Source organism: Trichophyton benhamiae (assembly GCF_000151125.1).
Source record: "Trichophyton benhamiae CBS 112371 chromosome Unknown contig00269.3, whole genome shotgun sequence".
NCBI classification, from domain to species: domain Eukaryota; kingdom Fungi; phylum Ascomycota; class Eurotiomycetes; order Onygenales; family Arthrodermataceae; genus Trichophyton; species Trichophyton benhamiae.
The window spans coordinates 313,444-341,165 of record NW_003315092.1 but is presented as its reverse complement, the minus strand read 5'-3'; the positions used below and the strand labels follow the sequence as shown (position 1 = coordinate 341,165).

The 27,722-nt window shown below is 50.2% G+C and overlaps 9 protein-coding genes across 9 annotated transcripts; 6 read left to right on the top strand and 3 right to left on the bottom strand.

Annotated features, from left to right (window-relative positions):
- Positions 1-3,989: 3,989 nt before the first annotated feature.
- ARB_01798 (uncharacterized protein) lies at positions 3,990-4,184 on the bottom strand (the record flags this gene model as incomplete). Its single annotated transcript, XM_003011996.1, has 1 exon — positions 3,990-4,184. One exon carries the CDS (start codon positions 4,182-4,184, stop codon positions 3,990-3,992), a length of 195 nt encoding a protein of 64 aa, XP_003012042.1.
- A 2,613-nt stretch (positions 4,185-6,797) lies between these two features.
- On the top strand, positions 6,798-8,177 carry ARB_01797 (uncharacterized protein; the record flags this gene model as incomplete). Its single annotated transcript, XM_003011995.1, has 2 exons — positions 6,798-6,880; positions 7,010-8,177. 2 exons carry the CDS (start codon positions 6,798-6,800, stop codon positions 8,175-8,177), a joined length of 1,251 nt encoding a protein of 416 aa, XP_003012041.1.
- Positions 8,178-9,400: 1,223 nt separating this feature from the next.
- Positions 9,401-11,796, top strand: ARB_01796 (phenol hydroxylase, putative; the record flags this gene model as incomplete). Its single annotated transcript, XM_003011994.1, has 5 exons — positions 9,401-9,538; positions 9,633-10,644; positions 10,701-10,723; positions 10,767-11,247; positions 11,375-11,796. The coding sequence occupies 5 exons, from the start codon at positions 9,401-9,403 to the stop codon at positions 11,794-11,796; spliced, it is 2,076 nt and encodes a 691-aa protein (XP_003012040.1).
- Positions 11,797-11,904: 108 nt separating this feature from the next.
- Positions 11,905-13,851, bottom strand: ARB_01795 (metalloreductase transmembrane component, putative; the record flags this gene model as incomplete). Its single annotated transcript, XM_003011993.1, has 2 exons — positions 11,905-13,618; positions 13,700-13,851. The coding sequence occupies 2 exons, from the start codon at positions 13,849-13,851 to the stop codon at positions 11,905-11,907; spliced, it is 1,866 nt and encodes a 621-aa protein (XP_003012039.1).
- A 398-nt stretch (positions 13,852-14,249) lies between these two features.
- ARB_01794 (Ctr copper transporter, putative) lies at positions 14,250-14,807 on the top strand (the record flags this gene model as incomplete). The annotated part of the gene is made up of 1 exon (XM_003011992.1): positions 14,250-14,807. The coding sequence occupies one exon, from the start codon at positions 14,250-14,252 to the stop codon at positions 14,805-14,807; it is 558 nt and encodes a 185-aa protein (XP_003012038.1).
- Positions 14,808-15,495: 688 nt separating this feature from the next.
- Positions 15,496-16,277, top strand: ARB_01793 (GPI anchored protein, putative; the record flags this gene model as incomplete). The annotated part of the gene is made up of 2 exons (XM_003011991.1): positions 15,496-15,912; positions 15,993-16,277. The coding sequence occupies 2 exons, from the start codon at positions 15,496-15,498 to the stop codon at positions 16,275-16,277; spliced, it is 702 nt and encodes a 233-aa protein (XP_003012037.1).
- Positions 16,278-16,838: 561 nt separating this feature from the next.
- Positions 16,839-17,675, top strand: ARB_01792 (uncharacterized protein; the record flags this gene model as incomplete). The annotated part of the gene is made up of 3 exons (XM_003011990.1): positions 16,839-16,928; positions 17,120-17,508; positions 17,573-17,675. The coding sequence occupies 3 exons, from the start codon at positions 16,839-16,841 to the stop codon at positions 17,673-17,675; spliced, it is 582 nt and encodes a 193-aa protein (XP_003012036.1).
- A 1,860-nt stretch (positions 17,676-19,535) lies between these two features.
- On the bottom strand, positions 19,536-21,515 carry ARB_01791 (uncharacterized protein; the record flags this gene model as incomplete). The annotated part of the gene is made up of 2 exons (XM_003011989.1): positions 19,536-20,872; positions 20,930-21,515. The coding sequence occupies 2 exons, from the start codon at positions 21,513-21,515 to the stop codon at positions 19,536-19,538; spliced, it is 1,923 nt and encodes a 640-aa protein (XP_003012035.1).
- A 3,057-nt stretch (positions 21,516-24,572) lies between these two features.
- ARB_01790 (C6 finger domain protein, putative) lies at positions 24,573-26,958 on the top strand (the record flags this gene model as incomplete). The annotated part of the gene is made up of 2 exons (XM_003011988.1): positions 24,573-24,735; positions 24,890-26,958. 2 exons carry the CDS (start codon positions 24,573-24,575, stop codon positions 26,956-26,958), a joined length of 2,232 nt encoding a protein of 743 aa, XP_003012034.1.
- Positions 26,959-27,722: the final 764 nt, after the last annotated feature.

Below are 27,722 nucleotides of genomic sequence, written 5' to 3'. Positions count from 1 at the left end.
GGTGCAGTTTGTCGACTACGTGGTGGCCGAGTTAGTTGTGGTTGGTGTACTTCGTAGATAATTAGTTGTCGCATTTGGTTGAAATACTTTTTGGACGTTGCTTTTTGGCGACTTCAGCGTTTGGCGGCTTCAACTAGTTAACTACACGCCAACTACAACATTCAGCAAAGGGGAGACAACAACCCATCGGAGTCCTCGCCGTCCCATTCTATGTGGATGGGCTTGTGTGCTATACGCCGAGATGGCTAGAGCCAGCATTTATACCCTGCCTCAGCTGAGCTTGGTGGACAGGCAACGCGGATGGGCGTGGTGAATACAACTAACAAATAGGCATCGCGGTGGGCTGTATCCAGGAGTACCCAAAGGTATAGAGGTATACCTATTTTGACCCGGTTTCGGTTGCTTCAGTCCCTGAATTGGACGGATAGACCCAGCCCCGGCTTCTTAACCGTTCGCGAGCCAGCACCGAGAGCTTGCTCTTGACAAAATGAACATCGGCTCCCTACCGCAAGTTGCTGCTATCAGTTGAGAATCCTCCAAGCTGATATCATTGACAGGCCACGATGATGACAGCCATAATATCAAAGGCATCGACGAGACGGCTCAAAATTATGGCTTTCCGCCGTCCTCGATTTCACACCCAGGAATTCATGGCAATGTTTGTGCCTGCTCTAGTAACGGTTTACTACCCATAACCCGCAGTATTGTGTTTAAAAGGGAACATGATTTGTCAAATACTGATTCTCTGGAAGCAGAGCCAGTGTGGTGATACCAGTACCTTGCATTAAAGACTCTTGCGGGAGACGGTGTATTCGTATTCAACTACACGTTGGGTGACATGGATGGACATGACAACTTACGATACCAGCTTATACATGAATGCAGAGATGGGAATAAACTCGCATTTGGCAGACCACGAGCTCTAACGAGGTCTATAAGTCTACAACACGCAGCGGTGTCTCAGAGTCAAGGTCCCTGGAGCATGTCGTCTGGCAAGCTTATATGACCCCTTATTGACAGCGGAAGTAGACTTCTGCTACTATATAGACGTTCCTTTCTGCGACATGGTATCTCGCGGCTAGTATCTGGATTTTTTTGATCAACGCATTCCCCTTTTCCTGTTACTGGATACCTGAACACATTCTTCACAGATTACCTCCAGGCCAGCACACTTCTCCAGTCATTCGCACAAGCCCATGCAGTCGAAGCCTTGCAGTTGATGTTGTACCATCCAACCCTCCCCAACGCAACATCCACATGGAAGGACAAGATCTTCGTCTTGGGGTCGGCCCCTCTGGCCTTACCCGCGGGTGCTATTAATCATATGAGCTGCCGACAGCGCCGTTCTGGATGTCATATATCGGTTTTGACGACGCTGGTCACAAGTGCTAGATAGAGATATTCTCGTTTAGGCCCGACTGCCGAAGAGATGCGTGCTCGGCGTCAAGTATCCTGGTAGAGCTGGAGGACGAGGATTCAACCAGTGCGACGCTCTCCGCTCGATACCGGGTCTTGTAGGCGCCTCTTGAACTGCGAGATGAGACCAGCCACAAAAAGTGTGGTAGAGAAAGGTAACATGGCCTACAAGGAAAAGGTGTACGTTTTAACCACCTGCGGATTGATCAACTAGCTGTTTAGTTTTTCGCCCTCATCAGCGTCAAGCAGGAGAGATCATCTATACGAGACTCCTATTCGCGGCAGGCCGCCGATGCAGGAGACCTGCAGCTCACAACGTCTACGAGGCACATTAAACACCAGCGGGAAGCCCGCCGGGGCTAGGATTGGACGGCTATAACGTCGTCGTACATATCGACTGCCGCCTGCCATTGGGCCTGCGTCTCTCGAGAGAATAGGCTTGATCGTCTGGGGTAACTCGAAGGGCGAGAGAAAAGCAACGGGGAATCAGGCGTCTATACGTTTATTTCATGCGCAGATAGACCGCCGTTGCCTCACCTTGGGCAGCCGTACGGAGCATATATCTGACCTCTCCAGCTGTTGGCCCTTCTGCGGCTCTTCCATAGCCTGTTTTTCTAGCTGGGTTGGTTAACTATAGCTAGCTATAGACAGGTATCAAAATCGAGATATCAAAGTAGCTGCCAAACCGGCGGCCCGCAACTAGATATTTGAACACAGGTCATGCAGCCAGTTTAGCCGCCCACACACCCCCCCCGTCCGTAGACACAGGCAGATATCTATGCCATATAAATAGTTAACAAACAACCAGCCTGTCCAGCCCGCCCGGCCGTCCGCGTTGCAGCCTGTGGTCGCATCCTCGGCCGCTCTCCCTTGCCCCCTAAGTAGCAGCAGCAGCAGCAGCAGCAGCAGCAGAAGACTTGACTGCCAGCTTGTTTCTTTTTTCCTCCTCGTTTTCTCCTTTCTTTTTCTGCTTCTACTTTGCGTCCTTGAGATCATCTGTGGTGGTGGAAGACGAAGCGCCCGCTCGCTGGGGGATTTTTCTCTCTTCCTCGCTCTGCGTCTCTCTCTTCTTCCTGTGCCTCTTGCGATCCAGTGGTTGAGTGTTATTCCATAGCCCGCCAGCTAGTTAGTGTCCGCCGGCCGTGTCTGTATCTTCGCCGCCTCTGCTGCCTCTTTGCGTCCTCCCCCCCGTCGTCCTCTCCGCCTCGAGCCCAGATATCTCAAGAGACAGCGAGACCAGCGGGTAAACAGCGTGAAAACAACTCTCGTGAAGCCGAAAAACCCGACTCCCTTCGCCGGCTGGAGTCGAGCGTCGACGGTGCTGTCCGCGGCGGCCGCTTATCCCTCGCAACGCTTCTCGCCCTTCCTTCTTCCCATCCACCATGAACGGCGTCCTCTGCCACATATCAGTCTTGATCCAGCTCCCTGACGGCGTCTCTATGTTTTGAGGAGCATGTCTCTGATATACCAGGCCCATCCCCAATGTCCGTATCAACGTCTATTCCCGATGCCCGTCTTGGCCTCACGTCGTCTGAGTGGCAGATGGTTGTCCACCAGCAGCAGATCGCATTGCAAGGGAGCCATAATGGCAGCATCGCAAGGGGAGGGGGATGGCGAGGAATAGCAACGCCAGCTCGAGGGCTGCCAGCGCCGCCAGCACGCAGGGGAGACTGCTCCTGGATCCAGACAGCCTGCAGGCCCTCTACTACCAGCTCGACCACCTCATGAGGGACATCCAGCGGAGGATTGACTACGTATGTTCTCCTTTTGTTACTATGGAATACTATCTATATGGCTGCATAGAATTTCTAGGTATAGGTGGCTAACGGGCATCAGTTGAACGAGCAATCTGAGATATCGATACAGAATACCTATGACCAGGCCGGCAACGTCGTTGCAGACGCCGATAAGGAGATCGCACGAGTCAGACAGATAATCCTCTCCATCGACGAGCTAGAGACGGAATTTGACAAGATCCGGCGCATCAGAGATATAGTAAAGTCGTTTCGCTCGCGGGTGGAATCTCTCGATAATCGGCTCGACAGCGCTCAGCGACGGAGACGCTGATAGTCACCATCCGACCCTATATGACCACGACCAAATTTTGAACGTCCAATCTACACCAGCAAACATACCACCACATCCTCACATCTCGGTCTACTTCTTCCATTGTTTTTACTTGCACTTTTTGCTTTATTCTTTCTGAGCTTCTTGATATGTGACCTGACGAGAAAGACGCAGTTACGACTCCCCAGGGCGCAGTGCCTTATACAAATTGCGCCCTTTTTTTTAATCTATCTCCAATCTTCTGTACGATGACTACGACGGAACGGCTACCAAGTTTATATTCGTTTATTCACCATCCCTCCCCCTCTGGCTACATTTTGGCCCATCGACTTTACTGCTTCACTTCCCCCTACCCGGACTCGCATCGATATCGAATGCGCATCCTCGTTCTCACCATGTTTCTCCGACTGCTGGATGGTCATCCGCACCCTGTTCTTCTTTTTTCCCCTTCCATTCCGACATGCCAGACCTAGCGCTAATTCTTCGCTTCACGTCGATACGACTCTTCATTTTTCTTTCTTTCTTTTTCCTATCATCCGTTTTTCTTTCTTTTTCCCCAACTGGCTTTTCCCACTCATTTCTGCCTTGCCTGCAGTTTTTCCCCCTGACCTTCGCTTCTCTGCCATCCCGTGGTCATTGTATTTCCCCCCTTCTTCTTCTTCTTTTTTTTTGCTCGTCTTCTTCTCATTCCCTTCTAGCATCTAAACCGATATCCCGATCCTCGCGGATCCAATCACATCCCGGCACTCAACGGTGTTTCTACGGAGTACACCAGATGGACTGACAGGACATGAACTCCATCGTACCATATCACTTAGTATGATATGTGGTTTTTCTTCTAAGCCTTGTAGATAGCTCATTTTTCTTCATCCATTTGCATGTTTAGTCCTCGTTTTTCTTCTTCCCTCTTCCCCCCCCGTTCCTCATTATCTGCGCCCTCGTTGCTTGTTTTCCCGATCTTCTTGATACCAGTGCCGACTTTTGTATCCTTGTCTTATTTAATTTTCTTCTTCTTCTTTTTGGAGTTATTCCTTTTTTCTCTCTCTTTATGTTCCTTACTCGGCTACTCGGCTTGCTTTTTCTTGTCGCCCGTTTTGCGTCTTTGTGTTAGTTCTTAAAGATTGGTTACATGCCTCACGGCAGCACATATGCCTTTTCTCTCATCCACTACCTCTTTGCCGAACTAATCACACTGTCTCCTCTAGTCTGTCCGGTTGCTTACACTTATCCGTCAGTTAGGGCTGGGGATGTCACTCTGATTGCACTGCTCCTTCAGTGACTTGATAGGAGTTAGCTATGTTGATAAAGTAGCAAAATACCAGTGATTACTTGCAATCTATATGGCTACATGCTCCAGAATGTACCTTGTACTTGGGCCAGTTGGAAAGGTGTGGCTGGTTAGGGAACACTCCAATTTGAAGGCGTTCACCGCATATCCCAATGTAAAACGAGGCTCAACTGCACCTTTTCCAAATGACATGAGAAAGGGAGCCTTGATATCAAAGCCACCAAGACTAGTACCAATTGCTTCAGCCACGTTGCTCAAAATTCGATGTCTGACCCTGCATTAAAGCCTCTTGAAACCTTATATATGGTTGGTCTGGGGATATCAATGAAGTCAGATGGACCTAGATACGGATATGGTAAGGGAAGAGAAGCCCTTGAATCTGACCACTCATCTCCATTCACAGATATTGAAAAGCGGCCGAGACAGACGAGTCAGATAGTGTACGAATGGATATTGGGGATGATGTCATCATAACGGACTTAGATGGAGTGGACGAGCACTTTGAGGATATATATGACCTGTCTTCCAGCTCTTACAGCAGCGACATGAGGCTATAGACTTTAGAATCAACACCATCTACACTCTTATGGCAGGATTCTGGTCAACACTTTATGCTCATCTGAATTTAGATTGAGGCACTTGCTGCACCCAATAGCTTCTACAAGCTTTAGAAACTTATGCTCTTGTTTGTACCAGTTCAGTAGCTTTTGTTCGGTCTCATGGAATGGGCCTTTTGGGAGCCTTGAGCCATTTTTTCATTCTAGTAGTCAGTGCAGATAGACCTTCCTTCACTGAACAGTTTTGTCTCGAGCGGCACGGCAACTGTAGATGTCTCCCTGATTCCAGTATCCAGATACCCGGATTATAGAGACTCCGGATGATGTTGGAGAAGACGGATTGTGGGTTGATCTGTAATTGCAACTGTGCTATATTATTCTTCATTCTCACTCACCAGGCATGGCATATATAGTGTTGGGAATCATATCCACTAGTCAACTGGCCCATTTGGCCACAGAAAATCACCATGAGCTTCCAGCCTTGGGGGGTTATCCAACTGGCCTGCTAAGCTGGCTGTTGACCCACGTGGCTTTGATGCATGGTATTCCAAAATAAGCTGACCCCTTTCGATTATATAGTATGGCAGTCAATGCCAGGATGTGAAATGGATTGAATCCTCGGTTGGCTTGTTATTTTCTAGTTTGTCTGTCATGCTGCTGGCCCAGCTGGTTCATGTTGATGCCGCCTTTAACTGAATATAGAGCGCGATTGACGCCTTCAATTGGCAAGAAAGGTATCCCGTTTGCACGCAGTTAACCATCTCTCCCCATGTATACATGCTGCTCTCTTTAGTGTACTGAGACATCCATCGGTTCAACAGTTTTTGCTTCAGTACCCAGATAAAAAGTTGAGAAAAGCAATATTCTAGCAGCTGTACTCTGTAGTACGATGTATCTCTGCTCTGGTTATCCTTCTGGTTATCATTCTGTAGCATTCTGTAGATATCCAGCGTTGGAGCCGCTTGGTCGCAGCGTAGGTTCAGGTGAGCGGGGCAGTGGAACAAGTTTCTATTGGTCAGCTGTGTTGAAATCGAGGATAAGGTTCGATTCGAGTATGAACATAGTAGAGCAGAGTGAATTTGCTGATTTCTTCAGGCCGAAGAAGGCGAGCCTTTGATCTCTTAAGATAATGGCAAACAGAACTTTTTGAGGTCACAAGCAGAAGGAGGGAAAAAAATGCGAGAAAGCGATAGAAAGTGCAAAAGCGTCGGAAAAAGTCAAACCGCCAGCGATGACTAATATATAACTAATAATTTATGACTAATCAACATCACGTGGGAGGCTCCCGACGTCATTAAAATAAAAAAAATAAAAATAATAAAATAAATATTAAACAAGAGCGTTAGAGCTTTCGACAGCTTCAGCATCGCAACGCAGCAGCTTTGCTTCTGTTGCTTGGTAGGCATTGCCGGCAGTGAGTCACCAAAACATCGCATAGGCTGGGTCTCTTGGTCATTTAATCAAGCGCCATGGAATACCACTCTGTGCCGCTCGAGGAGCGCGCGAAGGATGAGAAAGGGAACACACTGCCATGGGGATATGTTTACAAGGAGTAAGCCACCCCTAGCACTCCATAACACGGCCTGAATATGCTAAATGAGCTACCTTGGCCTGTTGTTTTGCGACTTGGAACCCGGTTAAGCCCTTTGAAAATGGCATAATGGCTAACGCTAGCAAACAGTGAATCCCGTAACCCTCGACGACCGCCAGAAGAGACAGGCCCGTTTGGCAAAAGAAGGAATACACGATATGGCTCGACCAGATCAGCTACACGAACAGGGACTCCAGCGAAGCGAGAGAACCCGAATGTTGCAGAGTTCGGCAGACTGTTTAGTCTGCAGCAAGAGGAAGAAGCGCAGCAGAAATTACTCGCAGCCAACAACACAGCTTCGAATGATGCAGCGACTAGCAGAACACCGGGAGATGCTGTTGCGACCGAATGTATACTTTACGGGTACAAAGATAAGGGTGTTGAGTGGAAGGTTATCGACAAGTTCGAACGCATCTCACTGGGCTATATCTGCGAAGACTATTCCCGGACCGATCCTGAGATCAACCCCAAGTACCCTCAATTGCTTAGCGGAGGTGACGTCGTTATCCGTCCGAAACTTTCAGCCGATGCCAACAGGAAATCAAAAAGATATGCCGGAGGAGCACACTGGATCAAAGTGACCTTTGACTCTTTCATAGCTGCTGATAGAGCCTGTCACTTCTCTCCCCAAGAAATTGACGGCTGTCTCGTACACTGCGAGATGTACCATGGCCACGGGCCGCAGGAAGACGCCCCTATACTCAAAGCAACCCTTGAGCTGCAGTCGCGGCTCAACTCGATCTATCCATCCCTCAAGCCATCCACATCTGCATCACTACTGCAGTCAAACGAATATGATCGCTCATCTCTGCCCCGCTCATTTTCATATACTCAAAGTAATAGTTTTGAGGCCCCTGCGTCCGTTCAATCTACAGCAACGGCCAGCTCTGCCACAGTCATGGGACAGAACAATATGGACGCGGACACTCTTCGCCAGCGACCGGGCCGGTCTCAACCGGAACCCGAAGCCGAAGCGAAACCAGCCAAATCTGAATTTATGACCCATATACCCACGGTTCGACGGGCAGTTGTGCGTCCAGCTTCAGAAGCCCTTCCTCCCCAGCCCTCGATGACGGAACGAGTGCTCCGGTCGATACCAATTCTGAGTTGGTTCACGGGAGACATCGTCGGCGACGGGCCTGCTCTGCGAGAAGATGGCTCGTTTGACGATCAAAAGTCGAACCTCTACTGGCGATTCTGGCACATGGTCGACATGGTACTGGGAACCGATCTCTGCGGCCTCAGAGAAGAAATATAGCCAACCTTTGCTCAATTTCCCTTCCACAAACCCTCCTTGGACATACACCATACTGCACGCTCTAACCAACCATCTTGCTACGACTCCCTAGCTCATCTGGACTCCAACCTTGACCATCGCTGGATCACAGCAATCTTTTTTGTATCTTCGACGAAATGCGTATGATAGCTCGCGCTTGTGTTATCGTGTGTTTTCTTTTTTCGTTTATTCTCCCTCCATATGACCTGTCTCTTATGTACTCTTTTTTTTTTTCTTCTCCCTTCTGCTCCCACCACGCTCGCCAGGGAGTTTGCTATGTTAATCCATGTTGCACTGACTCGGCGTGGACTGAGTCAAAGATCACTGCTATATGAGAGGCAGCAGGGATCCAGTATAAGGCTGGCTGAGGCAGGCCACCACCGTTACTACCTACTACTGTGTACTTGTTCCATTTGTTGAGGAGGCCGAGATAGACCTACGACTAGACTTATGTGTTAATTTATGATTGATACCACCCCGAAGCAGCTATCTATCCATACGTAGATAGCTGAGGCGGCGCTGCGTATAATTGTCTATGCCCTCGTAGACATCTACAACCGCCCGCCTCTCTGCACGGAACAGACCCTTGGCCATTCTCTGTCTTCTCTCTTCTCTTCTGTCTTCTCTCCCATATCTTGTCTCTTCTATCTGGTCTCATGAGAAAAGAATGTGGCAGTCCTTGCCCTTCCTGCAGGCCCCAAAATCCACTGCCTGCATGAACACCCCTGGGCTGCATGCATCGTCCAACCAGCTCCTCTATTATGTAGGGCTCCTGTACCAACATCCACTGGCATTCATGTCACAGCATATAATAACAAGCAGTCAGACCGAGAAGTCGGTTATGTTTCAAACCACATAGCATTGATCGTCAAGTCAGCCAGCTAGAAAGCCGCTTCTATTCGACTCTGGGGCCTCTAATGCAGGACATTTATGGACAATTGGACAAGGCGATGCAGGGCGTGCACATCCGTCGCACCGCTTGCGCTGGTGACCGTCGGGGGTGCATCGGAATTCGCGTCTTTTGATGTTACGCCAGTTTAAATATAGCTGCTTGTATAGCTATATATAAACATGAGGATTTCGTGCGGAGGCCTTTCAAACACCTGTGTTCCGGTGCACCAACCCGCGGCTATATAAGGGCCCGCCCAGACTGGAATACAGCCAACACCAGAACAAGAGCCAGTGAAAGGACCACGACTGGCAAGATGGGCAGCATAGGCTATCAGGATACTGGCTATCGTCACCATGATCCTAATGTGATGCCTTCTCTTGCTCCCCCGCTACCGAGATACGCGCCTGAACCCGTCGCTGAGGAGGATAGATATGAAGTTGTGATCGCAGGGGTAAGTCCAGGACATGATCTTTACGACAGTTTATGGCAGATAATGCTTGGAGAGACAAGAAGAAGTAAAATGATTGACTGATTATGGAGTATAGGCTGGCCCAGCTGGGATGCTGCTCAAGCTGCTTCTCTCGCGATTTGGACTGGGAGACAAGTCGGTTCTGTGCATTGAATCCAGGGATACTATCCTGAGAGCAGGCCAGGCAGATGGGATACAGCCGCGGACAATGGAAGTACTTAAAAGCCTCGGGTTGATGCACGAGATATCTACAGACGGCTGCCCAGTGTGGGAGGTTGCGTTTTGGAACCCTGTTCAGCAGAAAGGGGGAGAGGGGGAACTGAATACTGGATCAAGAGGCATCGAGCGGACTGCCATCGTGGACGATGTTGCGCTCGCAGCTAGATATCCTCATGAAGCTACTACGCATCAGGGGAAAGTGGAACGTATCCTTGAAGACGACCTTCTCCGGTACTCAGGGGGCGTTCGACGATCCACGACCCTGCTCGACGTGCAAATTGACGAGAAAGGAGACCCGGCTTTCCCAATCATTGCTGAAATTGAATCTCCAACAAGCGGGAGACGGACTATTCGCTCCAAGTACCTTGTCGGTGCAGATGGCGCACACTCAACTGTTCGTCGATGCATGGGGTTGAAGCTAGAAGGGGAGATGACAGACCATATATGGGGTGTCATTGATCTGGTAGTTGATACAGATTTCCCAGATGTTCGAAGGCGAACTGCTGTTCATTCCGATGCTGGCTCCATCATGATCATCCCTCGCGAGCGGTCCATGACGGGAGCTTTCATTACGCGTCTTTACGTGCAGGTTCCCGGTGACGTCAAGGTTGATGAAGCTGATATTGCAGGAACAACGAAAGCTCAAGGATTTAAGAAAGGGTATGATGACCCGAGAGCTCGACGGGGACAAGTTACCGTGGAAAGTATCATGAAGCAGGCTCAGGAGGCTATCAAACCATACTATATTAAGCAGAGGGAGGGCACGAAGGTCGAATGGTGGACTGCATACCAGATTGGACAGCGAGTAAGTGACCGCTTCTTAGTGAGGGGCGTGAATGGAAAGCAGAGAGTGTTTATTGTTGGAGATGGTACGTTCCAGAGGCCTTTTTTTGGAACAAAGAATGTGTTGACTGACGGTATATAGCATGCCATACGCATAGTCCCAAGGTAAGTAAGCTGATAAGAAGCACTCTTCCAAGGTGGTATACAGAGGTTGTACCCTAACATGTCACAGGCTGGTCAAGGGATGAATGTCTCAATGATGGACTCTTTCAACCTCGCATGGAAACTGGCTTACTCTGTGAACGGACTGTCTCCCGTCTCACACAAGAGCGCAAGTTCCCCGGATACAATTCTTGATACCTACGAGACAGAACGCCGCACAATTGCACAACAATTAATCGAATTCGACCGGTCATTCTCCTCCATGTTCTCGGGCAAAATCGGCACTGCAGGTGCAGCTGGCTCCGAACTGACACATGACCAGTTCCTGGAAGTATTCAGGACCGGCAACGGGTTCACTAGTGGATGTGGAATTGAGTATCCCGAGAGCATCTTGGTCGATAAATCCATTGACCACAATGTGATCAGAGGGACAGATTATCTGGCTGGTATCTTGAGGCCTGGTAGGCGGCTGTTGAATATCAAGCTGAAGAGACATGCAGACGGCTGCCATGTGGACTTACACGACGGTTCGTTGTCCTTTACCGTGCCGACCTGTTGGCGTATAACTAGATCAAGTGGGTTAACTTGTATGTTTTTTTTTGGCAACAGAAATACCAACTACCGGCGCATTTCGGATCCTATGCCTTACATCAGGTGACTTACTTGATCCGAACGGCATGTCAAGTCAGACTCTAACCGGACTCTGTGAGATGGTCAAACGGGTATCCTCCATGTATTCATCCGGTAATATCTTGCAGCTTATCACCATCTACCCGCGCGCATTAGTAGGTTTAACGCCAACGTCACCACCAAAGGCTCCACTGCCTACTTCATCCTTTGTCTGGAGTGATGTGCCTAGCTCCCTGCGTGAAGTTGCGGAAATGAACGTTTATTGTTCTGCTGTTGCCAGTGAGGATGCATACCGGCTTTATGGCGTGAGTGAGGATGAAGGCGCTATTGCTGTAATTAGACCAGATGGGTATGTTGGTGGAGTGGCATGCCTGGGCGAGACGGGGGTTAATAAAATAGGACGCTTTCTAGAGGGCTGTATTTGGCTGGGACAGGAGCACAAGTAGACGGGGAATTTAAATGCGAGAGATGAAGAGAAAAAAAAGCGTCTCATTTATATACTCATGACATCACTGGCTATGTACTTGAAGAAAACGGGGCAGGTGGAAAGGGCGTTAGAAACCGAATTCTTCGACATGTAAATATATACCCTGGGCCCCTGTACCCTTATGTACTGCTCGTTCGTCAGATAAAGAGACGACGTTGCGCCGCACATCCGTGCTGAGCCCACTGGGACCGCATACGACGACAGCGCTCTCGCCCTCTGCCACTTCGAGAGTCGAGAGGATGATGTTATCGATATTCGGTCTACCCGTCCTGAGACAGACTGGGGACTTGGAAGATACACCCTTTTCCCAGGAAACAAGGGGGGAAAGGGATGTCGTCTGAGATGAGTCGGAAGCTGTCGACGGGGTACGTTGTATATGGAGACCGGTACCGTGAGCCGAAGGGCTAGTAGCAGACATATGAGGATCGGAAGTGAGGTATATGCTTATTTCAAAGGTTGGCCTGAACTTGGAGTTGGTTGCTCGGCAGTCTTCCACGTCCCGCATGAGAGACTCCAGCTCCTTCTGGAACCATGAAATGTGTGAATGGGAGCGAATGGCCCAGACAAAGTGGATATGTTTGGTAATGGGGATGGAGCCGCCGTTGCATTCTCCCTTCCAGCCGTCTACAATGTCACGCAGTAATGGCATGGTGAAAGTTACTCCCATGCTGCCTGCGAAGAAGACGACGCTGTCGAACTGGCGAAGGGGCCTGATAGCGCCGTATGGTCCGTCAAGGGCAACAAGACGAGTTGAGTCCGAGTCGATGGCGGTATTCCACTTCTCCGCGTGGTTGAGAATGGCTCTAGTAGCGCCTGACTCGGCACGGATGAGGAACTCTATCTTGTTGTCCGATGGGAGGGAAGAGATGGTGAACGGATGGCTTTGGAAGGGGGCAAGAGCAGGGACGGAGAGGAAGACATGCTGGCCCGGCTTCCAGGAGATGACTGGGTTGCGGATGGTGACTCTGGTAACATTTCCAGCCAAGGGGGTGAATGTAGCATAGTTTGCCCATAAGGAAGAGGAGGAGGAGGAGTTACTACGGGAAGATGACCTGGAGAAAATAGCGAGGTTCGACCAAACCATCATCGCCCACCTGGCTACTCGATCAAAGACAACGAGAGCAATAGACACCCAAACCCACATCTTAACCTCGGGCTCGGCATGCAGCCATGCAGCAGCAATGAAGCCCGCATAAGTAACAACGTGGGAGACGAAGAAAAGCTCATAACTCCAGCGTCTGACGGGCGAAAGAGTGGCAAAGAGGATGAAAGTAAGGATGGACCACGCTGCTATCCCTCGCTGCGTCAGGGGATCCGTTCTGACTTTGGTAGCAATGTAGTTGAAGCGCCCCCAGCTGCGGAACCAGAACCCCATGTGGATGGTAGCGGACATCCAGAGCGTCCTGGCGGTCCATCGGTGCAGCCAGTTGAGCCGTTCGTGGCTGGAGCCCGTCAGGAAGCCGATGATGTTCCTCTTGCCGGCCAGCAGCAAGATGAGCGGCAGCTGGGCGACGGTCATGAATCCGGTCCGGTACCCGACCGTCTCCCACGACCACTTGTCCAAGGTGTTGAGCTTGTAGAAGCAGAACACCATGACGGCGATGAAGTTGGCCAGGACAACGCTGACTCTGCCCAGCGGCGACGGCTGGAGCTCCCAGCGCCCCATCTTCAGCGGGCTGAGGGTTGCTGACGAGTATTCTCTCGTCATGGCTGTGAGCGTCGCATAGATGTTGAAGAAGAGCGACTTGGGCTTTGCTGGCGTCCTCGTCGTATCGGTCGATCTACCCCTTTGTCAGTCAAGTTCTCCTGTATATAACAACCAGCTTTCTACATCACCATGCAGCCACTCTTTTCCTACATACCTCTGCGCGGCGACTATCTTGTTGAGGATGTTGCAGGCTGTAGCGACGCCGATTGCCGTCCCGACGACCGCCCAGTACATCCGCTGCATCTCAAAGTACGTCGGCACGCCGTCCCCGGTGGGCGTCGCGCCTCCGCCATGGTTGTGAGCCATCTTCCTACCAGGCACCCACTGTCCGCGGTAGTAACAGTGACAGTGACAGCGACAGTAATCGAGATAGCCGGGGTCGTTCGAGGAGGCGCCAAAAGGTAGGAGTTGAAATCTCCCTAAAATAATGTATTAATAGCAACCGCGGGAGTTGGAGGGTGAGCATATTACATAAGCCAACCGAGACAAGGTTAAGGTTAGCAAAAGAACAAGCTTATGTCTAATAATCTGCTCATCCCGCGGGTCCTTTTTTTTCTTTCGCTTAGTCGCTTGTCGTCGCTCCCTATTTCAACATCATCATCGGCGTCGCAGCCTCAAGTCGAGGAGGAGACAGCAACATCAACAACATCCTCCATTGCCCAGCATTCATCGCCAGACGCCGTCCTCGATTCTCGAACAGCAGGATGGCTCACTCGCATGGCTCGTCAGACCCCAACATGGCGGTGGCCATGGTCTTCCAGAACATACCCGCAACGCCCCTGTACACGCTGAGCTGGACGCCGCGGACCAGTGGTGCATACGCCGGAACATGCATCTTCCTCATTGTGCTCGGAGTCGTGGCCAGAGTTCTGCTCACGGCCAAATCAATCATGGACCGGCGCTTCCTCGCCGCCGCCAGAGCACGACGATATGTCATAGTCCAGGGCCGGAGGGCATCGATATCACCGCCTGGATCGCCGACGACGCCAACAGAGCCCGAGTCGGAACGCAGCAGCGAGGACGCAGACGAGAAGAAGACGGGCCGGCTGATAAGCGCCCACGGCGTCGAGGAGAATGTTCGAGTGGTCAACGCGACTGCAGGGCCGCCGGTGATGCCCTGGAGGTTCAGCGTTGACCTGCCGCGGGCGGCCATGGTGACTCTCAACGCTGGCGTCGGCTATCTCCTGTACGCAATTTCCTCCATTCTCTATTCTTATTCTTTTGTCCTTATAGTGATATATCTTATACTGACACCGAAATAGCATGTTGGCTGTGATGACCATGAACGTCGGCTACTTCATGTGTATCCTGGTGGGCATCTTTGTCGGCGACCTGGCAGTCGGGCGTTATGCCCATCGTTTCGAGGAGCATTAGCGTCTTTCATCCTTTCGTTGTCTTTCGTTGTCTTTCGTTGTCTTTTCTTGTCTTCATGTTTATACCATCGGCATCTGTATATATCTTCATCTCCATCTCCGTGTCCATCATATCCATACCTAATTATAGAACCTGGTAGGAGTACTCCGTACGGAGTATCGACTTCGACATCCAAACGTTGTTTGCTTTTTCCCCTTGAGTGGGATTGAGCATATTACCTAAGCGCAGAGCGGCTTCCCCTGCGTCTAAAAGGTTGCGGAGAGTAACTCTGCGCTGCGCCCAAATTTGCGGGAGAAGCGAAGTCACTCGCCATTAGCCGGCGTCTCATTGGCTGGAGGATGCCCGGGTATCGGCAGAAGCAAAAAAGGGCGAAGGCAACATCCGCGGAGGGACAGAAGTGCCTAGCAATGGGCAGAGTAAAGGAGAAGGTTGGGTTGGTATAAAGGGGCAAAAGGCCCTCCTCGTTTCTGCTTCTGCCTCTGCCTCTGCTTGGTCGTAGTCTCATTATCACACGCTCAATTGTTGAAATTCCCGCTTGTGATAGTGACAGACCGTTACGAGTCAAGACAGGTCAAGATGAAGCTGCTCGCGATCCTCCCCGCCCTGCTGCCGCTCGTCGCTGCGCACTTCAACGTCGAGGCGCCTCCAACTCGCGGCGGCAGCGAAGACACCCAGCCGATGTTCCCATGCGGTGGCCCAACAGAGCCGTCCCGGGAAAGAGTCAAGATTCCCCTCGACGACCCAAAACTTGCCATTGCCATGGAGATGGGCCACGACCAGGCAGCCGTCCAGGTGCTGCTCGGCCTAGGATCTAACCCGGGATCCAACTTCAATATTTCCGTCGTCAAGACCTTCAGACAAGTCGGTCTCGGGGCCTTCTGTCTCCCAGAAGTGTCCCTCTCAGAGGACGTCGTCGGTTTCAAGCCAAAGGATGGCATGGAGGCCACCATCCAGGTTCTCAGCAACGGTGATCCAAAGGGCGGTCTTTTCCACGTATGAACTGCCCCTCGGCCCTCATGACTATCATCTTTTTGTTGTTTTTTGGGGCCAATATGCTAACGAGCTATTCACAGTGCATCGATGCCGTATACACCACGTCTGCACGATATGTCAAGCCGGAGAGCTGCAAGAACGGCACCGGCGTCGAGGCCATGCCCTTCAGCGGCGAGGCTGCGAATCGAAACGCCAACGAGTCCACGCCGAACGGTCAGCCACAGGGTGGTTCCGGTGGTTCTGGAGGTTCTGGAGGTTCAGGTGGACAGAGTCCCAGCCCAACTGGCAACGCGGCACCGCTTCAGACAGCCGCTGTTTGGGGCGTTCTTGGTGCTGCCGTCGCTGGAGGCGTTGCTCTCTTGTAAATATGTACAATAGATGATACCCCCCAACATCACTCGATGGATAACTTAGTGCGGATATGACGAAATATGACTCGATCAATCTCACTTCTTCCTCTGTCTCTCCCAAGTGTTTCCTTCTTCTTCCTTCTTGACGTCGTTCGTCTTCCTCGTCTCCGTCCATCCTTCGCGCTGCACGTGACTAAACCCATGATGTCCTTGATTAGGAATATATTAGTAATAAAGATAAGGTTTATCGCGAGCCGAGGAAAGTTTTGTTCCTTTTTCTTCCATCCTTGAAGGCCAGATCAAGGGCAAGCAACTCATCCATTAACCAAATCCCATACTGACAGCGCCGTCACCATGGCCACGAAAGCACCATTTGTTGTCCCGGCCCTTAAGAGGCACACTGCTACCGTCATCATGGCCCATGGCCTGGGTGACACGTGAGTTATCCTTCGCGCAACAGCTGCTGAGTCTACCACTTCTAACCGAACCCTAACAGCGGAGAAGGCTGGTATGATGCGATGCGCCCTATACTCCGTATATGCAGCTGAACACTTGTTAATATGCCTTGACTGAAGGATGATGATGGCCAAAAACTGGCGCCGACGCGGGATGTATGATGAAGTCTCCTTTATCTTCCCCAACGCACCCTCCATCCCGATCACTGTGGTATGTCTGCCCTCATCTCCCCTGTCCCTGTCCTCTCTCCACTCTTCCCTCTGCTGACTGTCAATCATCTGCTTTAGAACTTCGGCATGTCCATGCCGGGATGGTACGATATCAAGAACCTCTCTCCTACAGTACGATTCCCTCCGCGACCCTGAACCCACTATGAACACTTGAACACTAACAGCCACCAGCAAACCATGGAGGAGTTCTTTGCCCAGCGCGACGAGGAAGGCATCCTGAAGTCCCGCGATTACTTCAACACTCTCATCAAAGAAGAAATAGACAAGGGAATCAAACCCTCCCGCATCGTATTCGGTGGGTTCTCTCAGGGAGGAGCTATGGCGCTGGTCACCGGCTTCGCATCCCCTGTAAAGCTAGGTGGTATCTTTGGCTTGTCATGCTACCTTCCTTTGTCTTCTGAACAGCTCAAGAAGCATATCCCAGAGGGTTGGCCGAATCAGAAGACACCCCTTTTTATGGGCCATGGAGATATCGATCAGGTGGTTAAGCACCAGTATGGAGAGAAAACTGCCTCCATCCTGAAGGATATGGGCGTTGACGTCGACTTTAAAACTTATCAGTGCGTAAAAATATCTTGAAGTGGCTCACTACGTGATTTCTGTGCTAATATTTTCCTTTCATAGCGGACTGGGCCATTCCGGCGATCCAGATGAGATTCAGGACCTCGAGAAATTCCTTGACCGCGTCATCCCCGCTGAGGGAACTGCGGCCTCTTCTGAGTTATGACTCGGTGTGGGTAAGCCCAGCAACGACCGTCAATGGATATTCTCCTCGGCTCTCGGGCTTATTTTCTTTGTCTTCCTCGCTCTTTGGCTGGCAAGATATATAGGCCGTCGTTCGTCCGTTACATTACACCGATGATGTAGCATCCAGGTAGCGTACTCAATGCTCTTCGTATAGAGCAGCGTAGATTTTTCTTAGTCATTAGAGCCTCGATACCTAATATACAAACAACAATAATACAGCGATGTTTTCCTCGACGACTAACGTACTCGTTTCATTCATGTTATAAAGTAAATAATAAAACCGTAAGAGTGGGCAAGGAGTCTTCATGATCACTCGCGTCTTCAGGTCTCTTCCGAGAGCAACTTCAATATCGCCGACTCACTCGTAGCAAGCACTATGAAACGATCCCAATTAGCACACATAATTTACAAGGCACCTCTCATATCTGAAACGGGACATACCTGCTTTCCCATTATTCCAGTCCACAACCTACATTCGTAGATCAACCCAGTCAGTTCCCCATTCCACATCTAACCCAGTGACTCACAACTTACCACAGGCCTTATGAAACTGTCACCATTCTCCTTCAGCCGTTTAACAGCATCAGATCGGTCTGTAGCTCCAGACACCAAGTCACCTGGCTTGCCCACCCCGATACCCCCGCTCGCAAGAGGAGAGGATGTCATGTAATCCATAATAAGCTTGAGCTGGTCCGTAGTTGGCGGCTCTTCCGTAACGTTTAGTTCGAAGTCAGAATTTCGTAGTGGGGAGCCGGAAGGAGATGTTGCTGTTCCTTCTTTGATGGCTGTTGAGGCCCTCTGCAGGACAGATAGTGCTTTTGTGGATGATGCGAGGGTGGGCTTGTGGAAGAGCGTGATGATGTCTAAGGTTTTATGCTAGACACGGTAAAGGTGCTTTGTTAGTCGATGTTGGTAACTTGGAGAGTCAAACAGAAAGAACTTACAAAGCGAAACATGGTGAAAGGACGATTGGGGTGTATTTGCCCAGTTAGCTTCGTGATTGTTGAGCTCGTTGGTTGGATGCGAGGTCGATGGTAGAGGGAAGGTTGGAAGAAGCTCCGGTCTGTGATTGAAGGTTTAAATCCTTCGTTAGTTATGCGGCTCTAAACTTACGAGCTCGTTACGTCATCCCGCCCAGGCGCCTCCACGCTTAAACCAGCCAGTCAGTTCCTTTGTTTACATACATTCAACTACAATAGATGTTTACAAGTTTTGTAGTCCAAGACATTTACAGGAGAGAAACAGAACCGTCAGTCAACTATACTCGTAATGTTATAATAAGGCTACGGTACCAAAAGAAAAGAGAAACGTTTACCCACCCTAAAGAAACCGGGAACAGATGATGAGAGTGTATGCAACAAAGAAATGCACAAGAAGAAAAGGATTCACACAGTCAAAGGAAAAGGAGAAAAGATGGACCAGAGTATGGGGGTTTGGGACATATCTGTAGTACGTTTGGCAAGGTCTGAATGTCAAGGGGGTGGGATAAAAATGAGAGTGAAAACGAATGCCTGCACCACGCCATGTAAAACAGCTACAGATATTACAATAAGTTTATTTGCCGAGTGGTTGAAGGAAAAGTGAATGAGTAAAATTAACGGAGCCAGCTCTGGAAGGGGTTGAAGAAGGAGGGATGGATATGTTGGAGATAGTCGGTGGCGAACACACAACGTCGGTGAAAGCGGTGGCTTCGGCGAGTCAAATTTCTTTAAAACATGGTTCCAAAGGACCCGTCGGTCGGGATACCCTTCCGAGGGCTGCTGCGTCCGTCGCTATCAATGACCGGCTTTCGATGTCTATTCATTTCACCGTTAGCAAAACAATCGCGTAGAAGAAATCTCTAGAGTAAGATCCCATACCTAAAAGTGAACCCAACGAAGACGCTCTTGTTCATCTTTTCGTCACGATCAGCCATATCCTCAAGTGCCTTCTGTTTATCATGTACCTCCTTATACTTAGCCATGTCAGCCTCGTTTCCGAAGTCGTCGAAGTAGCCAGCATCCGTTTCAGAGTCAAGGTCAGGAACAAACGGAGCCTTCTGCTCTTCTCTCAGGGTGTTGAAGTTCACTTCAGCGAAATAGTCATGGTTGTGAATTTCAGTAACGTTCTTGAACCGATGTTCCTTCGAAGCAACAAGTCGAGTGATAAAGTCCCAAGTACGTCGGGAGAGATAGTAGTTCGGATCTTCGTATTGTGGCTTGCGCAACACATCTTTCCAATTTTTGAGATTCTGCCATGTTTCATCCACAGTCGCTCCAGCGAAAGGAGGGTAGCCCGTCAGAGCTTCGAAGAGCATGCACCCCAGACTCCAGTAGTCAACAGTGAAGTCGTATTCCTCACCGCTCAACACCTCTGGAGCCATATAATCAGGCGATCCAACGATTGATTTGGCGTAGTTGACATCTAGCTTTCGAAGTGATCGGTAACCCTCGCGTCTTTCAGCAGCTGAACGTTGCTCCATCGGCCGACCAAATGGCACGGCCGTCTTTCCGACCTCCTCCAGTTTCAAACGCATAGACTCAATTTTGGTAGGATTAAGCATGCCCGCTGCCAATCCAAAGTCAGTTAACTTGACGTGCCCGGTAGAGTCAATCAGGAAGTTCTCTGGTTTCAAGTCTCGATGAATGTATCCAAGAACATGGAGAGCATCCACGCAGGCTACCATCTCAGCGATATAGAATCGAGCGTGTCGGTTATGGAGGACCCCTGTGTTGTTGAGTAGAGTACGGAAATCACCTCCAGGGACGTATTCCATGGCAAGGTATATTTGAGTATCGTCCTGAAAAGCATAAAGTAGCTTCACCAACCATTCGCTCTTTGCAGTTGTTAGGATGTCACGTTCCGTCAAGATGTGCCTGATCTCGTCCATCTTGAAGAGCAGCTTCTTGCTCATGACCTTTAACGCGCACACTTCACGAGTGTCCTTCTTTTGTGCGAGATAGACTTGCCCATAGCCTCCCTGACCAACCTGGGTAAGAATCTGGAAGTCGCCATGTCGCAGACGGGTTCTCCGTTTCCGAAGGTTGGCACGTTCTCGGCCTAAATATTTATGGCGTGCGACTTCGTACTCTGCTTCATCTGTCTCAGGTGGAGGGGGATAGGCAGCAGCAAATTGGGCGCTGCGTATCTGTCGGTTCTGAACATAGCTGAGAAGGTTGAAGTAGTGGTCAAGGAAATCTTCACTAGGTTAGCACATATCCAGGAACCAAAGGGGATGTCAACAGTATAACTAACAGAGCTGCGTGACATTGGCAAGGCGCTTAACTTTCGGCTGCTGTAACTTCTCCAGTTCCTCCGCGGTCAAGCCCCTGATTTGAGCTTGTGGTTTTCGAAGGCCAGCCTCCATCCGATCGCCTGTCTGATACTGCTCTCGACGCGACATAGCAGCATGGCTTAAAGTATTCGCTTCCTTTCCTGGCCGCAGCCCAGGTATTGGGGCATTCTCCTTGTTTGACAACCGAGTAGGGCTCCCCGGCCTCACAGACTCTTCCCTTCCTTCATTGTACGCAGTCAAATCATCAACCTGGCCTCGTCCTGGTGACAGTGGCGATTTACCGAAACCTGACTTGGACGGCGAAGACGGGGTGAGCCTCATGGCATTGTCGAACACATTGACTAGCCCTGTGGCACCAGGCGGTACTTTGTTTTTGCTCGGGCTGCCTTGCGGGGTGTTGATGGGACTGATAAAGCCAGCCTGAGTCTGAGGGGGGGTCAACGGCCGCTCATAGGGCTCGTTGCCAGACCGCGTATTGAGCATCGGTGGGAAATGGGGGGTTGTCTGCTTTCCGAGGGAGTATGGTGGTATATTATTCGCATCCATCACAGGGTCGATAAGTAAACAGGATGGGCGTTGCTGTTGATGTTGATGCGGAATTGAGTGAATGTTGATGTTTATCGCCTCTGCCCCGCGAAGGAGGATTGGCCTCGCTAGCTCTCTCGCTCGCCCGCTCGCTCGCGCTGCAGTCCGTTGCGTGTGTGGCTGCCACGAAAAACAGTTGCACGCAGCTTAGATCGATAAGGTAGCTAGCTCGAGTCACTAATCTTTGCTGGCTGTATTAGCGACAGCGATCTGGCTAGGGTCAGGTTATCATTCGTGCACTAAAAGTTGGCTTTGAGATCGCAAGCTGCAAGTCGATGGGCGGAGTTGCCAGGGCAACTTGCTTAGTCATGATCTTAGTCATCATATCAGCGCACAGACGGAGGAGTGAAGTGACGCAGAGGACGGCGAGGACGGCGAGGACGGCGAGGTAAGAAGAGAGAGAGAGGGGAGAGGGAGTAAGGGAAGGGAGTAAGGGAAGGTGGTAAGGGAAGGGGGTAAGGGAAGGGAGTGTATGGCAAGATTGGCGCAGAATTAGGAGATTGGGAAGTGAATAGTTGGAAGTATGCGTATGCTATCTAATGCTTTCACAAGGCTAACTACTCTAGCATAGTCTCTGTGGCTGTCGAGATTAATAGCTATACTCCGTACAACCACTATCCGATGCAGCGGTAGAGAACTAGAGTTGGATGAGACAGGGAAGATAGTAATAACCGGTAATTGATTCCATTAACAGCATTATCACATCAACTAAGTCCTTGTCAAAATGCTATTAAAACTGCAATCCTGCCCCCTGATTGGTGCTAGGCCGAAACCATCAACATTAATTTGGCGTAAATATTGGCATGTCTTAGTTATGTCGTACTGGCATATTATTTGAGAATAATGAACCATACTCCCGATCTAATCAGGCCATGCAGATCTTTGAACTCCGTTATCTCGCGGTAATGTCAACTCCACAGATCTAGAAAAGTCGGAGTCTTGGTCAGTGAACCCTCTCCATAGCGGATACCCAAGGAATTACACACTTTTCAGTGCCCAGGCATTGGCATACTCCGTAACTAACTCTAGATTAGCTTTGTAGTATTGCGGAATTGCCCGGGCTAAACTTACCATCCGCCATAAGTAAGTATTATTCTTTTTAACCACTTCCCGACTCAGCCCGGCAGCTTCATGGTTCTATCCAACGATCCATGCATGTCTCAACTTCAGCGGGACAAACTTCTTATTAGCCCCGTAAACAGTGAATGGCACAAGAAGGACATGCCTCCTTGAGTCGCCACTTGCAACCTTGTGAGTGGTCCCTGTGATTATTCCGAGCTAATAGGAAAACAGCAGGTTGCCAATTAGACCCATGCAGAAGTTCGTGCTAAGATGGAATCGACAGACGATTCGTCATGTTGATGGGAAGAGGAGGGTCTTGTGCCCATGGCAGAGGGCACAAGGCAGTCTCTTAGCATCTTTGGCTGGCTACGGGAAAGGGTCCCTCTGGAGCCAACCGATTTCCGATATTAAAAACCGATCCATCGGTAACTAGTGATTTTCCGATAGGGTCACTAATATAAAAGTTAGGTTGACCTTTAAGTACTTAGATGGACATCCACAAGGTGCAGAGAGCACCCGATCACAAACAGAACAAACACTATTTGACTGTCATCTATACTCTTTATTTCCGGAGTCTTCCGTAGTAGAATATGACAGTTGTCTTGGGTGATGTTACACCCTGAATCACAGATCCTGATGGGTACCTTGGCCGGGTCCCTTGTAGCAATGATGATACTAGGAGGGTTTGAAATAGCGAAATTTTGTCAAGCCCGTGCCGAGGTAGTTATAGTTTAGCGCTTTTCTCCCGCATGTACGTACACTATAACACTGCCTTGCAGGCGCTTTTTTTCCTTGTCCTTGTAATCTGTAATGTAAGCATAATGGTGACGTGGGCAGCCGGAGCAGACAGCGGCTTTTGAAAACGAAATTCATTCCTCACGGACGGAATTAGCTGTAGCCAGTCCATGCCTAGCTTCCGCGGCCCCCTCCCCCCTCCTCCTCCTCTCAATGATGTCAGGCATAGGCATGTTGTCGCTGAGGAGGAGGAGGAGGTGGTGGTATCTTGCACGCTTTCAGGGGGCCAATATAAACCCATATTTCTCCCCACTTTTAGGCAGAAACATAGAGATAATATTGAATATGCTTCCTAGGAGAGCCCCTTGGCCCCATCGCTTGGCCCCATCGTCTCGTCCCATCGCCTCGTCTCCTAACCAGGTTTTTTTTCGCTCTGTGGAAAGTGAAGCCGTGGCGAATATCTTCTGGCCGCCTTGTGGTAAGAGGTTGAGGAATATCAGTCACTATCAGCAGCCGACGCCATGATCTGCTGGCGTAACTTCCCATGGAAACCCAAGCTAGAACTGCAGCCAACGGTTCCGCAAAGCGCAAAGCCCACGAGCTTCCAGGCACACCTCGCCGCCAGCGACCAAGAGTCTGGACTTCGTTGACCTGGGCTGGCTCTGTTCGCCAAAGAGAAGAAAAAGAAAGCGTTGGGATCGATGGCGAAGAAAAGAAAGTCACTGATGTCGGTGTAACACAGCTGTATTGATACGCCTGCTCCGACTGGTGGCGGCTGTAAAGTCCCCGTCACGTCTCGTATGCGGAGAATTATCGGCACTTTGTGGAGAAGCAAAAGGGCGATTTCCACAGGATCTTCAAGCTTGCAGGCATATGAACGCGGACACAGGAGGCCAGACGAAGGACGACGGCCGGAAAATAGAAAGAAAGAAAGGAAAGAAAGGAAAAAAAAAAAAGAAAAAAAAAAAAGGGAGGGTTGAGCGAGTGACAGTGAACGAGAGAGAGAGTGAGTGAGAGAGTTGAGAAAGAAAGGCGTACAGTGTGAGGAAACAGGCGGCTGTGCGCTAGGAAACCTGCTGCTGCTGCTGGCGCTGCGTTCGAGCTACTACTCCCCCCTTGTCCAGGCATCCTGCGGAGAAGAGGACCATGTAGCTAGATATAAGCCTTGTGTCTTCCTATTCTATCTCTCTGTGGACTGGCGTGAACGCCGCCCGATGCTCCATGGACACATCCTCAAGCGACGCTGCTCGACCTTGCGACCTCAAGCAGGACGCTGCAACCGTCCGCGGGCAGCCTAGCTGTCCCCCGTCTGCTCAATCGTGTGATCCGCCTGCCCCTAGTAGTCCGGCACAGGACAAACCGAAGCAGTCAAAGAGCCGCAACGGTATGTTCTCCCAGTCCTTCTCCCAGAAAGTTGGGAGTTATACTACGTATACCCCTCCAAATAGTGACTACTAGGGGGCTAAGAACCAGCTTTGCCTTTCTGATATATTATATACAAGGCCTGTCGTCGTCCGGTGCTAATTCTACTCCTATAGGGTGTGTAACTTGCAAGGCAAAGAGACTTAAATGTGACGAGACGAAACCTACGTGCCTTCAATGCCAGAAGAGAAACGTCCCCTGCGGCGGATACAAGAAAAGCTACAAATGGCTGTCCTTCGAGGAGTCTAGCTATACTGGAAAATCAAAACCAAAGACCCAAAGGTCAGACCCAGAAGAACGAGAGTCGCAATGTGTCAGGCAGTACAAATGCCGTTTTATCAACGTCACGGCCGAGGACATGCCGCGTGCACCGCCAGCAGTGGAGGCCCCGCCTTCAGCGAGCGGATCTTGTGCAAGTTTTGACAGCCGGGTAACGCCGCTGCTAGAGGGTTTGGATATTCAGGGGAAAGCTTCTTCTAGCCCTGAGACTACATCTGGCATCCAGCTGCAGCAGAGCCTAGTAGCCAGGGAGGCCGTGCCTTTCCCTCAATCTTCAGGGGCTTTTACTCCAACCTTCACATCAGAAACGCAACCTTTCACATCAAGATCTCACACCCCGCTCGCAGACTCTGAGGATGACAACGCTGGAGGAGTTATTCGACAGGACATTCCCGGCGATTTCATCACTCTCAAAAGAAAACGACCGGGATCACTATCCCAGATACATAGCATACCCATCCCCTCACCGATAAACTTCGCAGCGGACAGTGCCGAAATGCTCCTCCTTAGATTCGACCGGCGCACCTGTGGTATTCTCTCAATCAAAGATGGCGTAGCTGAGAATCCGTGGCGGACAGCGGTGACTCCTCTAATTCGAGATACACCCGCACTATACCATGCAGTATGTGCGATGGCTGCGTTTCACTCAACCAAGGAAAATGCTTCATTCAAATACCTTGGGATGGACCACATGCGCCAGAGCGTCCGAACGCTAGCTGTCGATATAGAAAGCATGAATATAGATGCGGCCTTGGCTACAACGCTCGCTCTCGCATTTGCGGATACATGGGATACGCATGTCTCAACTGGCGTACATCATCTTCGTGGAGCTAAAGTTTTGTTTGACAGGGCCGTCGCCAGGCATACCCACATGCCACTTTCACCTAGCGACCAGTCCCGCCTGATGTTTCTATACAACGGCTGGATGTACATTGCAGTCATTGCCCAGCTAACCTCCCGTGAAGACACCGGGTTCGACCAGATTCCGTTTCCTCCCATTTTCACCCCACAAGTCCACGAAGTCGACCCTTTATTAGGCTGCGCGGCCAGCTTATTCCCGCTAATCGGCCGTGTTGCTGTCTTAGTCCAAAACGTTCGCAAGGTCCCAATGAATTCGGTTGCTATTGTCTCCCAGGCGATGGAGCTCAAAACACTCATCGAACAATGGGCTCCTCCGAGGTATTTCAAACCGCCAGAAGACCCGACATCCAATATCCAGGACAGCTTCCAGACCGCCCAGGCCTACCGTTGGGCGATTCTGCTCCACCTGCATCTAGCTGTTCCTGAAATACCTTCAGAATCTACAAGTGAACTAGCCAACCGAATTCTTGTCACTCTCGCCACTATCCCTCTGGGGTCCCGGACTCTTGTGGTCCAGATCTTCCCACTTCTAGTCGCCAGCTGTGAAGCCGATAGCGAGGAAGATAGAAACTGGGCAAGAATTCGTTGGGCAGAAATGCAACAACGAATGGCGATTGGAAATATCGACCGATGCATAGAAGTTGTCTGCGAGGTTTGGAAGCGTCGAGACGCTCGCAAAGCTGCTATGATGAACCACCAATCTGATATATACTCTCTACCTCTTGATACGCCGGTATCAGGGGCCTGCAGCCGCCATGACAGTGTAATAGAGCCACTTGTCTTTGCTGGCAGGCAAGATTCTCGTGTCTTCTCAGCTGATGATATCAATGCGGCTGCATCAACACCGCTTCCCGAAACATTTAATCAAACACCGTCACCCAGCCCAACAGTATCCTTAGCATCTAGCCGCGGCGATGGATCTTCAGGCCTATGTCGTATTTTCCCCGAGTACGAAAGGACTGTTCGAGGTAATCTACACTGGCTCAGTGTTATGGGGGATTGGGGCTGGGAAGGTTCGTACTTCATGTCTTATAATGGTGGTTAAGTGAACGTATTTTTTTTCTAACTCTCGAATATAGTCCTCCTTGGTTGAGCCTTCACTGCTCTAACCACCACTCTCCCTCCACCTTTGACTTTCAACCCAAAAATATCATTGCTTTCACACGAATTAGCATGAAAGTACATCACGGCTACCCCACACCGGGACAGAAAACACCATCATACCCCAACTACCATACGATTGAACGGCTGCCACCCCCATAATGTATTGTATACCCCACGACTAGGACATAGACTGCCTACCCATACCCTTTATCTATTGTCATCCTTAGCGTATACCTTGATTCTTCCACCCATCCCTCCTTCTTATTTGTTTTCTTTTATTCAGCAGTATTTGTTTTGGAACATGGGTAGTTATCGGGCGTAGATAAACGAGAAGGATTTACAGGGATGTACCTGTTACGAAAGAAATAAAGATGTGAATTAATATTAATTATTCTGATGCCTATTAACCTGTGTCCCAGATTCCATTAAACAGTGGAAATGGCGAAATCGCCCACCTGGATACACAGGAGTCATTACTCTGCGTAACTAATAAGCGCTTAGGTTGAACTAGCTAGTTAGTTAAGGTTCGAAGCGCCAGGCGCCAACTTCCCCTCCTTCGTTGAGTGGGCTAGCACCGCAACATTAAAACATCAACCACCAGAACAGAAACCTCCCAAGGAAACTCTTGCATCATGATGCCAATTACCTACCTTCACCCCCACCAGCTCCTCCTTGATGGTTTATCTTTCATAAAAGCAATTGTCA